We start from the raw sequence: 17,979 nt of genomic DNA, 5'->3' as shown, positions 1-17,979 counted from the left end.
GGTCAGGCAACTTAAAAAGTGAAGTCAGCCAATCTAGCAACAACACATAAAATGGATTATCCAAGATTGAATCAGTGCACAGTGTGCAATGGATTTTGAAATATGCTTAGTAAGTTTGCAAAATGCAAACAGTATGAAGGAGGTCAATTTCCAATGGCATTATACTAACTTACATGAAACATATAATAGTTACTCATTTTGAACAGAGTAGAATAATCATCATAAAACAGCTCACGGAATATGATCAAAACGGGTGTAGTCCAAGTCTTAATCAGAAAATTGTAAATGTTTAATGTAGTCAAGAGAAATAAGTTGTAATGATCTTAAACACCAGTCAAATGAAGAAATATCCAATTTACAAGGGAATAATTTTCTAGGAGATATGCTTAAGGTATGCAGATGGATTCACCGTTTCATTTTTACACTGAATATTTTGATGACTGTTCTGACTGTCTTTTTGAGGTGCTACAAATGCTGATCTAACGTGCTCACTGTTTGGATTCCATGCAGATTCCATTTTTCACAAAAAATGGAATCATAAACACGTATATGCACCCTTAGAATAATTATCTAGCAGCCCAGGATATCACATTATAAGCAGCTTATGTTAAAAGTTTACCTGATGACACAGGCAGCTTGTCTTCCAAAAACGCAAAAAGTTGAACTTTTCCAGATGGTTTTGGAGGTGCACCACCGTCCTCTTCACCTCCTCTCTCTCCTCTCTTTTTTCTTTCACGTTCATCCCCACCTTTGCCTTTTCCTTCAGATCGAGGTCGTTCCCGACCACTATCATCTCTCCTTTGTCCATCTGCTCGCCGCTGCGTAAGGTACATGTCAAAAAAAAATTAATTTTGGAAAAGTTGTCATATTTAGGAAACACGCTGGGTAAATAAACTAAATCTAACAAATACGAAAACAGATAAAATGGTCAACAACTTCTGAGGATAATCACACAATTGACCATCAACTAGCTCCTTTCCCATCCCACCAACCTGTAAATTAGCTTCTGCCATTAAGAAATTAAATTCCAAATATTACCTGCATTATACTATTTTACACATTTTTGTGAATTCTCACATTGTCATTCCGTCCTTATGAGCATGCATTCATTCTTGTCAATAAAATACATCACAATTTTGTAGAAGCAAGGAAGGAAGGAAGACTAGGGTTTAATGTCCCGTTGACGTAGAGGTCGTCTGAGATGAAGCTAAGCTTAGAATATTTCAAGGATGGGGAAAGAAATTGGCTGGGCCCTTCATAGGAAATGCTGTAGCCTTTCTTGGAGGAATTTCGTGAAATCGCGGAAAACCTAAATCTGGATGGCCAGACTTGGATATAAACATTCGGCCTCCCAAATGCGAGTGAAATGTGGTAAACACTGCACCAACTCACTACATATGACAATTTTGATGCAAGGACATGTCACATAACAGACCGAATTGAGATAAAACAAAGGCTAATAAGAAGTGATACTTTCAAGCTTTCAAAATCAAATGTATGATTCCTGCTTTGCTGAATCAGACATCCACTGGAGTGATAAAATACTGAGTATCTCTTTAGATCTTTTTGCATTATGCCTTCTATACTATTATTTAATTTTCAAGTTCCTATAATACTGTGTAAATACATCTGATTTTCAATCTAAAAATGAGTAAATATATTACATGCATTAATTGTTTTAGAATTCAAAATTTGTGAACATGAAATCACATACCTGCAAAACTTTTAAAGCTCTTTGAACATTATTCCTGTTCTGACGAAGTGCGTATTCAGCTTGCTCTACAGTAAAACCATAATCTACAATCTGCTGCACGTTGTGATCCAGTAACTGGGAAGAAAAGAAAAAAAAATGTGGCTGTGAATCTCATTAGCTATGGAGTATTAGCCTAAATATAATAACAATTATGGAAATTCCAGGCTAGAAACAAACAAAAGTGACAACGAGCAACTACTGACATTCTCAGTTAGTTTCTCCTGCCTTTTAACAATATATAATCAGAAACCTACATTGCAATAGTTCCTTTGTTTTTACAGTTATAACCTGGCATTGTCTGTACTTCTTTCACTCTAAAATCGGATGCTGTTCAATGATCTCATTCTGACCTTGTCCCCTGCTACCAGTCACTGAAAAGCACTGAATGAACTGAACTTTCACTTTTATTTTTTTATGTTAATTGCATTCATTTATTATTATGATCCCACTTAACAACAATTTGTTGTCACAAGGGTTCAGTTTTCTGCAAATGCTTGAAAAAACTAATTTCAACAATTCTCTCTCTATTAAAAGTCAGTATGCTTTCACTAATGCACTAAATTATTTTGTATTCCATATCTAATGAACATGGCTTTTTGTTCACCAATCTGATGGCATTGTGCTGTCTGAACGTTTTCAGTGATAGATTATTTGCTTGAGAATCATTGAGATAATACACATATTTAAGTGAACCAAAATGTAATCAACATATTGTAGTTTATGATGTATTACTACTGTTAATTTCAAGTATCACAAAGCAAACAGTAATGAGTCACTGTCTCCTTCCTTTTTATATAGGGAAGAATTTGTCCATGCCTCTTACTGCGCGGGCACACACACACACACACACACACACACACACACACACACACACACACTGGTGATTTCTGGGCCTTTTTCTGTACTGCAACTTCCCATTTGCTATTCTGCAAAACTGAGTCAGCATCCCTCCATAATAAATGAGAAGTTGAGCTCAGAAAGAGGAAGAGGTGCTAGTATTGTGCTAGGCATAGCTCTGGTAACTATTTCTAGAAAGGGAAAAAAAGAAGAAGAAGAAGAAGGGAAAAAAACATAAAGTGAAGGTGCTATGTGGAATTTTGGATATTTTATAATTATTATTATTTTTTTGTGTAACATTTTTTAACAAACCCCTACTCTGTTTAAGCTAAGTAACCCTTCGATGTGTAAAATGTATTGCATAACAGGTACATTTTAGCTGCCTCTTTAAATAAGTGTATTTTTGCAATTTCTTTAATCTCTTTTGGTAATTTATTGTACAGTTTTATTACTTGGTAGAAAACGCTGTTTTGAGTTTTATTCCCCCCCCCCCCCCCCCCACCCTCCCGGTAAATATAAGTTGAGTCTATCTCTTGTTGTATGGTCACACACAGAGCTTTTTGTGCAGTAATTACCAATGTTATTTTTTATGTGTATAACTGACTGGTAAATGTACTCACACGGAGCAGTTAAAATACCCCGTGTTCAGAACAGATCTTTACAATGAGGTCACCTAATATTTTTGGTTATTATTCTTATGGTTCTTTTCTGTAGTTTGATAATTGTGTTCATATTTTGTGCATTTGTTCCCCAAACAAGAATGCCATAGCTAAGAATTGAGTGTATATATGAATAATCTGTAACTACAAGACACTGCATGTTACACACTGATGATAGGATTCTAAGGGTATAACATGCTGATGACATTCTGTTTGCAAGTACCTTTGTGTGTTCATACCACTTCAACTGGGAATCAGTATTCATTCCTAGAAATTTTGCCTTTGTTACACAGTCTATAGAGGCGCCATCTACAATTAATTAAACATTGTCATTTTTCCTCTTCAAACTGAAATTCTCGGCATTAGTTTTCTTTACGTTCAATGTCACTTTATTACTTATTGACCAATCATAAACTTCCTTGAGAGTTTCATTTGCTTTCTCGGCAAGGAGTTTTCTTAGTTTCTCAGGGACTATAATATTGCTGTCATCTGCAAAGACGATTTTTTCACCCTGAATAACACTACTGGGAAAGTCATTGATGTATATCAGGAGCAGTACTGGTCCTAATACGCTACATTGCGGAACCCCTATATTAATGTATTTTGGTTCTGATAAGTGTTTTACTAAATATTTAGATCTATCTGAAGTATGTGTTATCTCTACTCTTTGTACCCTACCTGTTAGGTATGATCAAAACAAGTCATTACCTACTCCTCTTATTCCTAATGCTTGTAATTTATTAAATAGAATCTTGTGGTCGACTGTATCAAATGCCTTAGAAAGGTCCAAAAATATGCCTGTGACACACTCATCTTTATCAAGAGCATCAAGTACAACCTTTGTGAATTCTACTATGGCTGACTCCATATTTTTGCCACTTCGGAAACCAAACTGTGATTCGCTTAAAAGATTGTATTTATTCAGGTAATTCATTAATCTGTCTTTCATAATTGCTTCTATTATTTTTGAGAATGCTGCCAGTAGGGAAATGGACCAGTAATTTTCTATGTCTTCTGCATTGCCTTTCTTAAGCAAAGGTACAACTCTTGCTTGTTTTAACAGCTCTGGAAATTTCCCTGATGTGAAGGATTCATTTATTATATTTGTTAAGGGGTCTTGTATAATCCCTTGCATTGTTTCAGTACACACATTGGTACTTCATCTAAGCCTACTGACTTTTTATTTTTTAGTTTTTGAATTGTTTTACTGACTTCATTCTCTGTTGTTGAAAGTAATATCATTGTACTTAGTGCAACATTATTTACAGGTGTTGTATTTGTTTGGGGGAATTTTTACTGTAACTTCTCTGCAATACTTGAAAAATGCTCGTTTACATAGTTTGCCTCTCCCCATTTCCTTTTTTATAACATCCCAGACTGCTTTACTTTTATTCTCTGCATTATATACTATTTTGTCATTAAATGACTTTTTTGCAGCAATCAGCATCTTCTTATAGATCTTTTTATATCTATGATAGAAATTTAGGAATTCTGGATCCCTGAGAATCTTTTTCATGGAACTGAGGTGTTTAAGTGTTTGGGAGGACTTCTTAATACCTGCTGTTATCCATCTATTTTTGTGAGATGTTGATACAGACATGCATACTTTTGGAAATGCATTTTCAAAGTTCAATTTAAACAATGTGAAGACTTAGAGAATTTCATATTCACATTGGTTTCCTTATACACTTCATCCCAGCTTTGTTTTTCTAGTTCTTTTGAAAAATCTTTTATTTTGATTTCTGATGTATGTCGTTTGTAGGCTTGTAGTTTAGGGAAAATTCGATGCCTGACTTTACTGTTGTTATTTGACAGCATTGGTCTGATAGTCCGAGATCTTTTACAGCTACATCACATTTTTCCCTGTCCATATTTGTGGCCACATGGTCAATTACTGATGGAAGTCATCGTGGTAACCCTTACTGAACTATTGACCAACAGGGACATGTCAAAACTCTGAAGGAAGATTATGAAGGTGCTGCTGGATTCATTTATGATGTTAGTGTTGATGTTAATGTCCCCACACAGTATTATGTTGACCTTTATACTTAAGACTTTATCTAGAACTTCTGTTAACTTATTGAAAAAAGTGTCCACACTACCACTGGGAGATCTATACACACACAAAATGATTAATTTCTTGGTGATATCAATCCCTGTTAATTCAATACCTGATATTTCATAGTGTTTCTCTTCACTTACAGTATTGAGGTCATGTCTGGATTTGAAATGTGCTGTGATGTGCACAAAATGAATTACAAAACGTTTTACAAACTTTGTCAACAATCCTAATTTTAAATGGACTGTCGCCTCACCAGTTTAGTATTGGAGGGCAGCGTGGAGGGTAAAAATCGTAGAGGGAGACCAAGAGATGAATACACTAAGCAGATTCAGAAGGATGTAGGTTGCAGTAGGTACTGGGAGATGAAAAAGCTTGCACAGGATAGAGTAGCATGGAGAGCTGCATCAAACCAGTCTCAGGACTGAAGACCACAACAACAACAACAACAACAATGTCGCCTCCAGTACTCACAGAGTTATCACTGAAGCATAGCATTCTCAGAAGTAGACGAAAACGATCTCGGGACATGACTTAGCTGAAAACTGGTGTGTTCAAAAGTGTATCTCTGGACCAATAATCACTTAATTTTAACTTCTTAACTTGTGCCATTAGAATGCAAATGGCAACAAAATAATACATTTCCTCAAGTCCAGTGTCTTTCCACTTTGACAGTCGAGATTTCTCAGATTCTGTAGTATTTTCTCTGGTGTAAACGTAAAAACGATTTGTTTTGTCTGCAATAAATTGCAACAGTTCTTCAGACATAAATATCGGAAAAAATGAAAGAATGCTTGGGTCAGTATCTAGTTGACATTTATGTCCTGAACTTGAGTCATCAAAGTAGTGGTTTAATGACTGGAAATCGGTTTCTTTCCAGAAAACGTGTCACTTAAGCACACTCTTTTCTGAACCGTTTCACTGACACTTTCTGATTCCTCAGATTCAGAGGAACTGCTGACTGTAATCCTTGCTCTCCCCTCTGATGTAAAGGGCTGAAGGCTACAGCTTTGATATTCTGTTAAAGACTCATCACTGCTAGCAACATCAGATAATTCACACTCACACTCACTGTCGCTCCTAGTGAGCATTCCAGGATCTCTTTATCTGTGCAAGCACAGCAACATGACATTTCTCCTGTAGAAAACAAGAAAACTGACTAAAACACAGGAAGTGAAGTCAAATTCTGCGAAAAGGAAACACAGCAACAAACATATATGTACTCTCGAACTTTACAGTCAGACCACTGAACAGCTACTGGAAGAGCAGGGCAGAAAGACAGCTCTGCATTTTTACACGTCTGTTGTGCTCAGGTAGCTGTGACCTGACGCGCTTAAACTCATCCCTAGAGGTGAAAAGGCCAGTGGCACGGTACGCGTCAACATGTCCTTAGCACTGTAGGGAAACCCAAGGGCTGCACTTCAACACATTGGGCGTGCCAGGGGAACAGCGAGGCACGACAAGTTAACACATTCCCAGGAGTCAAAGGGTTAAATACATTTGCTATGTGTGACTCATCATTTATAATCATCTATTCAATTCAATACTGATGTTATCTTGTTCTGTTGTTAGCAGTCCTGTTTCTCATTCCACTACATTCCATATAGCTTTAAGTCTGTTGTTGGAATTACTGATTTCTGACATGATGTACATGTTACTTGATTTTTTAATAGTTTTTCTTGGTAATTTTGAGTAGTTTTTGTAGTGAGCAACTACTGTAATATCTACTTGTTCTTGGCAACAGACACATTTCCACTTTCTTTTCACAAGGTTATTTAATCCTTCTAGTGATCCATGTTTCTTTTCCATTACATTTTAAGGCTCATTCTGATTATCTTTTACGAAAAATTGTTTTCAAATAACTACATAAATTTATCACGGAATAGGTTAAATTTTATGTCAGTATTTGATGCATTATAAATTTTATCCCAGGTCATCTCTTGTAAACTATTCTTAAAAACTTTGTCCTGGTGTAGTTAATTATTCTAACCGATTTTCACAGAGGAAATACTCACTGCAAGACACTATCTGATCTATCCTAACCAACTGTGCATCGTGATCAGAGAGAGCAATTGTGACTGGGTAAACAGTTCTTTTCTTGCTCTGAATTTCACTAAAGAAGACATCATCACTCAGGGTCCCACTGTCTTCATCAAACCGAGTTGGAAAAATAATTACAGAGATCAAACTGCAGGATCCCAAAAATGTTTCCATAGGCTTTTCACTATCAGAATCTTTTAGAAAATGTGCACTGAAGTCGCCACTGGCTATTAACGTCTTGCTGCTGTGTGCAGATAGTGTAGTAAGGAGTCCAGATTCCTCACAAGCAGTTCAAAATTTCACAATGGGTATCTACATACACTTACAATAAAAGGTGAACAATTTTTGTATTAATTCACAAGCACACACTTCTAAGTAAGGTTAAGTGTCAATTACAATAAATTTTACAAGTATTTCATCACTGATATATAGCTTGTCTTTTGATTCATGTGTGTATATAAGTGGTTATTTTACAATAATTTGTGTGTCTTAAAGGTACACTAATCTTGGGAGGCAAAAATGTAACAACTAATTCATAAATTATTTGAGGGATGAAAAACTAACAATTTCTTCTTCTTCTTTTTAATATATGATGGCTCTCTCATCATTTTGTGCGCTAATGTTATTTTTACTGTCAAATGATAACAACTTTCACAGTAGTGTCATGACTGTATATATTGAACTCTAGCATTATCCTAAACTTGGAAGTAAATTTTCATTGTAAAAGTCAACAGTCAATACAATATCAGCAAGAGAAAGAAAAAGTTCAAGTTTTGGCCAAAAACTGAAAGTGTTACTAGTAGTGTACAGTTGACACAAACATAACTGACAAATACATTAAAGGTATTATGTACTTGCTTGCTGCATTAAGTTCGTATCATTTTTCCATAAGTTTAATAAACACAACAGATATACACAACAGAGACTTTAATATATTCTCCTTCACTGCAACAGTCTGCCAATGCTGGGGTAACTTTTCAATTCTGCAATTTCAGAAATCTCGTGGTTTTGAGGTGAAGAAATCATCAACCCACATTTTAAGTGCATTTTCATCTGCAAAGGAAATTCCTTGAAAGCTGTTTGTTAGAGAGCAGAGAAGGCGATGGTGTTTTTTATCAGTCTAGCAGAATTCAGGCAGTCATATTGTAGAGTAGCATCACTTCAGGTGCTCTTCCTGTTCTCTGTTCTTGGAATGCACTTGTAACATCTCACTTGTTAATAATAAATGTCAGAAGTGATGTTTACACCTCGGGGAAACAATTCATAGTACACCACACCATCACTGTTGTGAAAGATGCATATCTTTTGTGGATGCATACAGTTATTCGTATGGGGAGTTGCTGCTTTGTTTGGGTTCAACCATTCCTTTCTTTTCCTAATGTTAGCATAAAGACACCACTTCTCATTACCAGCAATGATACATGCATATATGACCAGCAGTTGATTTTTGTGAGTTTGGTTTGGAGTATGCGGCACCCATACATCAGATTTTTGAACCTTCCCCACTGCATGCAAATGTCACACAATGGTGGAATGATCCCAGTCCATCACATTTGGCAGTTCTCGAGTATACTGATGTAGATCACAGTGGTTTAATGTGTTCAAACGATCTTCATCAATCCCCGCAGGTCTTCCTGAACGTGTAGTCACTAATGCCAAATTGGTCCTCCTCAAAATGAGAAAACCATTTTCTTGCTGCGAACTGTCCAATGGCATTATCCCCATACAAGGCGCAACTGTTTCTGGCTGCTTCCCCTATCAGCCATCTATTGAATTCTAACAGAAGAACATGTCAGAAATGTTTGTATCTCTCCACTTGGCATTCCCTTTTGTAGCATCCATTGCTCCACTTGCTATCTCCAAATGACAGTCAATAAATAGTGTATTTGCCTGATTATAAGACGAGGATTTTTCCAAACTCATCATTCGAAAAATATGGGGTCAGCTTATATTCGCAGCTAAGTTATTGCTGCTGAGATCACTATTTTTATGTTGTTTAATACATTAATATAGGGCTCGTCTTACATTTATAAATTAAGCTTTTGCTATTGACGATTTGTAAAAATTTATTTTGAATAATCCTGAAGGGTAGTGCATATCAAACAATTACAATGAGTGTGAGGAGGGGTGTGTTGGGCAGGCAGATATTTCATTGCGCAGCCAACCATGGGAATGCATTCTGCACTCTTTGGTTTTTTATGAACTACCATGTTTAAACTGCAGTTTGCCTGAATCCATCTGCATTCAGAATTTAATTGCCTTTAAAATTGAACAAATATTCAACAATAGGATACATTGTTGCAGAGATGCTGGAAGTCTAGATGGAAGACAGTGTAAAAAAATGAAATGTCGTGTGGCTAGGGCCTCCTGTCGGGTAGACCATTCGCCTGGGTACGTATGTGTTTCATGCAGCAATGTTGTCAATGCTCACCATGAAGTAAGATGGGAATGATTGGGGAACTGTCAACTGCTAGTTCTACACAGCCAATGAGAGAGCAGCGGGCAGATGATATGTTTGGAAAAGTGTCTTCTAACATTCTCACATCAGGATAGAAGCAAAACCTGCTGTGTGTCCAGAAAAAAAAAAAAAGCTGACAATGGAAAATCCAGGATGGAATGTAAAAATATTAGAGAAGGAAAGTTGCCACTCACCAAATCACCATATAGCGGAGATGCTGAGTGGCAGATAGGAACAACAAAAAGATTCACACAATTATAACTTTTGGCCATTAAGGCCTTTGTCAACAATACACACACACACACTCACTCATGCAAACACAACTCGCACACAGGACTGCAGTCTCAGGCAACTGAAACCACACTGCAGTAAGAAGTCTTACACTGATACTGTGGTATGGGACAGTATCATGAGGTCCATTACTGGTAAAAAATAGTCCGCCAGTGGGTGTTACAGTTTGAGGATCCTTCCTTGGAATATGTACTTTCTATTGGTCAATTGTTTGAAGTTTTGCATGCGGTACGCCACCAGTTACATTCCTGGGCTGACACGGCTCGGACAATGGCAGGGATTCAGTTTCAGGCATGTACTCAGAGGCAGAAACGCAGCACTTGCGTAAACCAAGTGTGAACATATCCATGTCAGGCTATTTCCTGCAAATCCCTTCAGTCATGCCCTGCTTGTTTTGCTCAACACGACCAGTTGGACTGCCCCAAATGCTGATCATCTTTGCCATGGCTGCCAAAAGGAAAAACACACTGCAGTAGTATGTCAAGCCTGTCTGCTAATGCCGAAACCTCAGTACCTCAACCAGTGGACAGGAATGCTATCAACTCCGTGTCAACCTTTCAAGTTCTAACAAGTTGTTCACTGACGTGCATACCAAAGGGAAACTGTTACAGTTGCAATTAGATAAAGGGTGCTCAAGTGTCTCTTATTAATTATCACTCCTATCTGCTCCTCAGTGCACCAGCATTTTCTCCACCAACATGTCTTAAATTACACCAGACAAAAGATCCTCATTCTCGGACAATTCATGGCAAACGTGGTGAACAAGGTGGTGGTCTGCCTGTTAACATTCCTTGTGGTGTGTAGTGCTGTCATGGAAAACTTGTATGGTTTGGATGCTTTCAGAGCACTTGGGTTCACCGTGGTTAATTTAGTTAATCCAGTTTCTGACCAAACACCATATCAGGAACTTTAGGAATTTTGCAGGAGTCTTTTGGACATTCTTTCTTCCTGGGCTCAGTAGGGAAGAGGATTTTATCATCCATATTGCCCTTACACAAATAATACAGCCTCTTTTTTTTTCCCAGCCATGCTCATGTCACTGTTACTTCATGATCAAGTTGAGGAGGAACTCAACAGGTTAACGGCTTTGGATGTGACTGACCCTGTTTCATCCAGTCATGCGCTACATCAATTGTATTTATTAAGAAACTGTCTGTGCCAAGTTCCACCTTTGCGGCGATTTTAAAGTGATGATTAATGCACAGATTGTGATCAACACATGCCCTATCCCATGAAAACAAAACTGGCAGCAGGAGTGTATTTTTCAAAGGAGGATTTATTGAAGGCATATTTACAGGCTCAAGACTGTGCTCGCCCATGGCAACCCTGACGGTTCGGAGCGGCTGGTCACATTTGCCTCAAAGATGCTCAACGCAGTGCAGCAGAATTATTCACAAATCAAGAAGGAGGCTACCGCTATTACTTATGCAATCATGTGCAACAATGGGCTCTGCTCCTCAACTGTTATTACTACAAAATTCACTTCTGCCCGATGGTTTACCACTCTACTCTCTTGCATCTGCCTACGAGTCTCGATCTGAGTTTCACCCAAAAGGAAATCCTTTGCTCTTATCTTAATGAGGAAGCTAAGAAGGCAATTGATGTCTTTCCTATTACAAGCTCTCGTGTCGTACACACTATCAGTGAGAGCCCTATTCTCAGCCAGCAGTGGTAACAGATCTAGTGGGAGTGGCCAAGTCGATCCCCGGCCCAAACACAGTCCTCATCCGTAATTATTTAGTGCTGCAGTACAGGCTGACTCTTGTTGACAGGGATCTTGACAACAGAATATGCTGCACCCTGGGTGGCCATTTTTGCTTCTCTCCAACAGGAGATTCTTTGGTTGTTACACCTCTTTTGTGGCGGTGTTCGTAGCGACAAACACTTGGCTGTAGAAATGGCTTACGAAGTCACCGCCACACTTTTAATAGCGGGCCGACCGGTCCGCTGGAACAGTGAACAGAAAGATGAAAACCCAAACGCTCTGATTAAATAAAAGTCGGTACTTATCTTTATTGATGAAGATACAGAAACACAATAGTGAACTCCGTGTCTACAGAGATCTGTCTAGTTCGAGTCGGAGCGGCTAGGTCAGCGTCGGCTGACGACAAACAACAACTCTGCTGCGATGAACACACAACTGACTAACAAGTACACAATTCGGTGGCGAGTATACAACTGAGCGGCGAATACAGAACTGTCCTAGCGCTCGCGACTCCAGCGCTTAAGAACCCAGAAGCCAGCGGTGGCGCGCGCAGACTTGCGGCGATTTGCTGTCTCGCTGGCGCTGCTTATGCGGACGGCGTCCGGACTTTGATGCTGCCAACCCTTTGGCAGCGGGCTCGGGTGGCATTACTGGCTAGGACATAACAACCTCAGCCACTGGGGGTAGGGGGTGATATGGAATGAGATGGGAAGGGCCTGGGGTGTGCAGTGGGGTGACCTCTCAGCATACCTCTCTCCCCTTAGTCCGGCCTCCTGCACTGTGCTCCCCCTTGCCCACCCCTCCCCCTTTATCATTGTCTTTTCCAGGATAATCAGCAGCCAGTGGTGGACAAACATCTTTCAGTGGGTGGAGCTACTGGGTGGACTGCAGGAGCCATCCCTGCACGTTCCCACTCCTGCCCTCCATGAAGCCGAGCCTCCACATGGCTCGCGTTCTGGTGTTGGTGTCTCTCGCGGTTAGCAATCACACTGCAGGATGTCTGCCCTAGGCAGACTCACCATTGCCAGGGGCTACTTATGGCCCTAGTGCTCAGCAGACAAGGGACTCCTCTCAAGTGTTGCAGGCAGCATTATCTGATGCCCAGGAGGCAATGGATGTTGCCTCACATGGCAGCCAATCGAAACAGGGAGAGGGACGTCAATGGGTTGCACCGACTCCCCCCCCACCCCAAAAGCAAAAGCCTGTGGTAACCCACCATGATACCTGTTACCACTCGTTTTATACCAGTGCCACTGCCATGGTTACCCTTTATGCTGACGCCAGGCCATGCAGGGCCGGCCATCAGGCAGTGGGTGCGATAACACGTCAGAAGGACAGCATTGCCTCTAGGTCTGCACCTGCTGCCGACAACCAGCGCCACCTCAAGGACACCGAGCCAACAAACTAACTTCATACAACCCTGGACTGGAGTGGGACTCTCGCTCATTCGCTCATTTTGCTATTGTAGTAAATAGACTCTGTTCTGGGGGAGGTGCTGCGGTTTGATCATAGACTTAGCCTGGCTTTGTACTCTGAAACTGAATAGAATATTGGAATTGTGTTCACATTGAAAGGTTTATAACTTTGTGTGTATTCTTATCTGTGAGGAATGCTACACCAATGAGAATGCAATGCAAAATGCATTACAAGGTGCACACGTCAAAATCAGCTGGTAGCTCACTGCAATAAGAATTTTACTGTCAGAAACAAGCAACACAGTTTTTTAATCATTTTTCTTAAGGCTATAGAGTTATATGTCAACAAAATGTTTGAAAATTCTGTAATGAAATTGATACCATGGCTTCACTGTTGAGGCTTTCCATGTTTAAATTGCCCTTTCATTTGAATTATAATGTATGCTGAAGCAAAATATAAAATTACTGCCTAACTCTCAATTTACATCAGAATTTCAGTTTTGATTACAATCATTAGCTCTGCATGTTAGTTTTAATCTCAATACAATGCAGAAAAAATATGGATCCTCCACTGTCCACAAGCAAAAGCAGCACGTGTGCCAGCACAGGACATCTCCACTATATGGTGATTAGTAATCAATCATTTTTATAATATTGTCAAAAAGTCTGTGTATGCACTATCCTCATAAAAGCATTCTTGTGCATTCTGTGTTTTCTTTTCACTGTATTATGATGACAAATTCAATATCATTTTAAGATGATCTGTGGATGAATGGATAAATAAATGATAACAATAGGGGGAAATTCCTGAGCCTTGCTGTGACCACAGGACAGAGTGAGTGAGTGAGTGAGTGAGGGTGTGTGTGTGTGTGTGTGTGTGTGTGTGTGTGTGTGTGTGTGTGTGTGTGTGGTGTGTACTATTGCTAGGAAAAGAGCTAGTGCTTGAAAGCTAACGTGAACACTGTTTTATCAATCTGCTATAAAGTTATTGGTAGCCTTTCCCTTAATTTACATAAATAACTGATTTGCACTTCTAACATGACATGATGGCTTTCACAGAATGATTTTGAAAGAGCCACATCTTTCATTATGATGTAGTTTTCTCAGACGAGTTTTCAGTATGAATCCCAGAGGCTTCAAATTTTCTGCTGGTAATCAAATAGTGAGCACCTGTGAAATCATTCTGTCACGACTAAAATTCCAGTACAGTACAATGACCGATGTCCTCAAAACTGTTCAAATCTCTTAAAAGTTCTTCTTCCACAAACAACTTTTCATAGAGACTGAACTTTTGTTTCTTGATCACATATTCTCAGTACTGTGCAAAAGGGAAACACCACACAAATTTTCTATTGCCTTTCTGTGATATCAACAATGTTTTGTCCATTCAGAGGCTGCCTTAAACATTGCGGAGACATTTGTACATCTTGCACATAACTACATTTGTTTGTCTTCGGCCTTATAGAACTTGAGTCACTATAATCACAAAGAAGAACAGTACAAGTACGTGATGAAAAATAAATGATGTGTCGGCAAGTGAACAACACTTCCACAGTGAACACATAAATTGCTGATTGGTACCACTAAAGCTGCAAAGCCGTTGTGCCAAAAGGGATGATATACAATGTTGCCAAGCAAACCATGTCAATGATAGGTGTATGTAAGTCGCTGCTTTTATGTGGCATCTATATGGGAGCCATGGAAAATATGAGACTGTGGTAACCGTGTGCATTTTAAGAGTCACAAACCAAGATGAACTAAGTGAAAGAGAAGATGGATAGTGAAACAATTAATATTCAGACATCACTTTCTCTGTGTCTTAATACAGTGCTGCAAGAAAGTTTTGTGCCATCTTCATTGAACTTTTGCAACCAGTCAATCAACAAAAAAATCTCTTGAAATGCTGTAATGTGCAATGGCACTAATTACCTACAAAAGCAGAAACAAAGGAGAAACATTCAATTTCACGACTATTTTGCTCCTTCATGATTTTCAAATAATAAATTTAGTAACCTAATCTCAATACCGTATGTCATTGTGAAAGCCACTCTACAAAAAAACAATACTGGATTCTAATAACACATTTCTTACAAAGATCAAAAAGAAAAACCTTGAAGGACACATATGTGGCCTTGCCAATGTGTTTGTCTAAAGTATGCATTTAAGGAACAACTCAAAATACTTCTTTACTAATGGCTTCTATGCTGCATAAGTATATGGTTGACAAAAGACAACACAATTACAAAAAGAATTGTTTTATTCGTATTATGAACAGAAAGGGTAGAACTTCGATGGGCTTCTTTAACACTTGTTGCTGCCTGTAAACTTTGGGAACAAAAATGAGGACACACTGTAGGAAAATTGTGTAGCAGCAGTTATCTCATTCTTTCATAACCCGTAGTTTCACATAGACGAATACACTGATGCCAATAGTGTACAGTCATTGAAGACGCTCTGAAATTACATTAAGGATATGCACCACATTAAAATTAGGGGGGAATTTTTTTTTTTTTCCGTTACAAAGTAACTTCAATAACAGTGTAAAACAACTTGACGTTATTAACATATTTTCGATTGGTTGAATCATCTTTTAATGGTATTTACTACTGCTTGTTGTACACAGATTTTTGCTTTTATTGCCTTGCTTTTGTAGATATGGTACTATCTCAAAAACTTCCTGCACATCAAAAGCTGCTGAAAAAAAGCATTATATAATTAAAAATGTAACATCTGCAAGAGGGTAAAACTACCCAAACAGAGAATAACACAACAAAAGACTTCTAAAAACACTCCACTTGTGGCAGTATTCAGAATACTGAATTCCTGTATACATTCAAAAAGATTAGGTGACGTTTCCAAGAAATCACTCATGAGCACATAAACATGCTTGTTTTGTCCTTTGTTAGAAGGACTCTCAGGTTTATTGTAAGACCTCATTTTAAGATTTTCATACATCATCATAGAGCAACTGCCAACCAATCTCAAATGGTATAGACTTTTTTACCTAACCGTCTTGCTTGAGGCAATGAAGTACTTATGGGTTAAAGTTTTATTTTGAAATTACCTTTTATGGACAGTCATACAGTTAGTAAGCAATGTGCAAGTCCAAGATCTTGACATACACTCAGAGCCTTGGGTACCAAAATTTCACTGCATCACTATCAGTTATTACAGATAAATATACTCTGAAGCAACATGGAGCCACTGAGGTTCTGATTTCAAGTTTAAACTCATTGTCTGAACTGAAGGATGGGAAAGACATACCATCTCCAATGAAACCCATGATTATTAATGGACTATGTTGGTAAAAGTAGGCTTCAAGTTGACAACTGCTATACTAAGTAAAATCTGCTCAAAATTACCATTACCATCAGTTATCTTTCCATCTATTATAAAATAACAGTCTTAAATTTGTCTCAAAATTATTTATTCAAAAGCAGTTTCTTATTATTTGTTAAATACTTCCCAGAATCAGCAATAAAATGAAATGCTACCTCTGGCAGCAACAAAGAATTTATAACTATTAACTTTACACATAACCTTACTTGTGGAAGGTACGTCCATGACTAGATGTTGACCTTTCTGAATAATACAAGGACTCTACATTCAGTTGCTAAAATCTATATCTTGTTAGTTACATTTTAAAATTATGGTCTTCATGTTGAAGTACAAAATTATTAACTTGGTGGGGAGAACTGGAACAGGATGCACTCAACCTAGCGAGGCCGGCAGAGGAGCTACCTCACCTTGTAGTACATTTCTAAGGTCAGGAAACCTTACGATGATCAGGAGAGAAGCGTGCTGAACACATACCCCTCCAAACTGTATCCAGTAATGCCCGTGGCGCAGAGGATGACACTCAGCTTAGTACCACCCTGAGTGGCCCATCTTCGGCCAGGACATGGAACTTTACATTTTTTTACCTAAGAGCATTAAGGGATCATCAACTGGAAATGAGTCCCCCCTCCCCCACCCCCCCCCCCCCCAATATAAAACTATCCCCATCCTCTGATTTTAGATTACCCCATCCTGAGGGATATTTATTTCATACTAACTAGATATGTAAAATTTAACACTTAATTTAAATTTGTGGAGCCTACAGAGAAAGCACTACTGCCAATAACTAATTTAACATGCTCATTAATTTTGGAAACAGCGTTATCCATTTAAACATTTTATACTGAATTGTCATTCTCATGCTGTCATTTTTGCTTTAATCTCAGCTCCAACATCCATTACTTGTGAGCTTGCTAGGTAAGCAGCATTATTAGTGAACCAAGTGTGTGCAGGCCTACAAGAATAAAGGATTTTAAGCATGTCTTTCAAACAAAGCAAAATATCATCATTCCTTAAGAGCAGTGCACTATCAGAAACATGCGTGAACAATGTCAGTCAGAATACTAACAGTGATGCTAAAAGAGTTAAAGTGGACGACAATTTAAAAAAAAAAAAAAAACAAAATGTAATGATAGTGCTTACAAATAGACAGAGAGCAAGTCTTTGGTGACAAAAAACTGTGAGAAGGTAGGAATGGGAGTAACAGTAGGCTTGAAATCATAGGCGGGAAATCATGATAGTGCACCACTTTTGAAAACTGGCAAAATAATAAACCTTGGTTGTCTGTAAATGAGAAAAACTCGGTAATACGCACAGTACACTCAGGAGTTCTTGAACTTAAGGTGGAAAGCATGGAATATACGCACATCAACAATGTGTTTTAGCTGGTGTTTCTGCAAATAATGCCAAAATACTAAATGATGAA

The 17,979-nt window shown here is 38.4% G+C and overlaps 1 protein-coding gene across 1 annotated transcript in view; it reads right to left on the bottom strand.

The window, feature by feature from the left end:
• The window catches only part of LOC124790063 (tudor domain-containing protein 3), a 147,381-nt gene that overhangs the window by 68,537 nt on the left and 60,865 nt on the right, over positions 1-17,979 (bottom strand). Inside the window, exons 8-9 of the mRNA XM_047257627.1 lie at positions 1,715-1,828; positions 620-818 (exon numbers count right to left, since the gene is read on the bottom strand). Of these exons, the coding sequence (XP_047113583.1) occupies positions 620-818; positions 1,715-1,828 (313 nt within the window). The remainder of the gene's footprint in view (positions 1-619; positions 819-1,714; positions 1,829-17,979) is intronic.

The sequence above is a fragment of the Schistocerca piceifrons genome, chromosome 3 (genome assembly GCF_021461385.2).
Source record: "Schistocerca piceifrons isolate TAMUIC-IGC-003096 chromosome 3, iqSchPice1.1, whole genome shotgun sequence".
NCBI lineage: Eukaryota > Metazoa > Arthropoda > Insecta > Orthoptera > Acrididae > Schistocerca > Schistocerca piceifrons.
The sequence above is the reverse complement of the archived record's forward strand: the minus strand, read 5'-3'. Positions and strand labels throughout refer to the sequence as shown.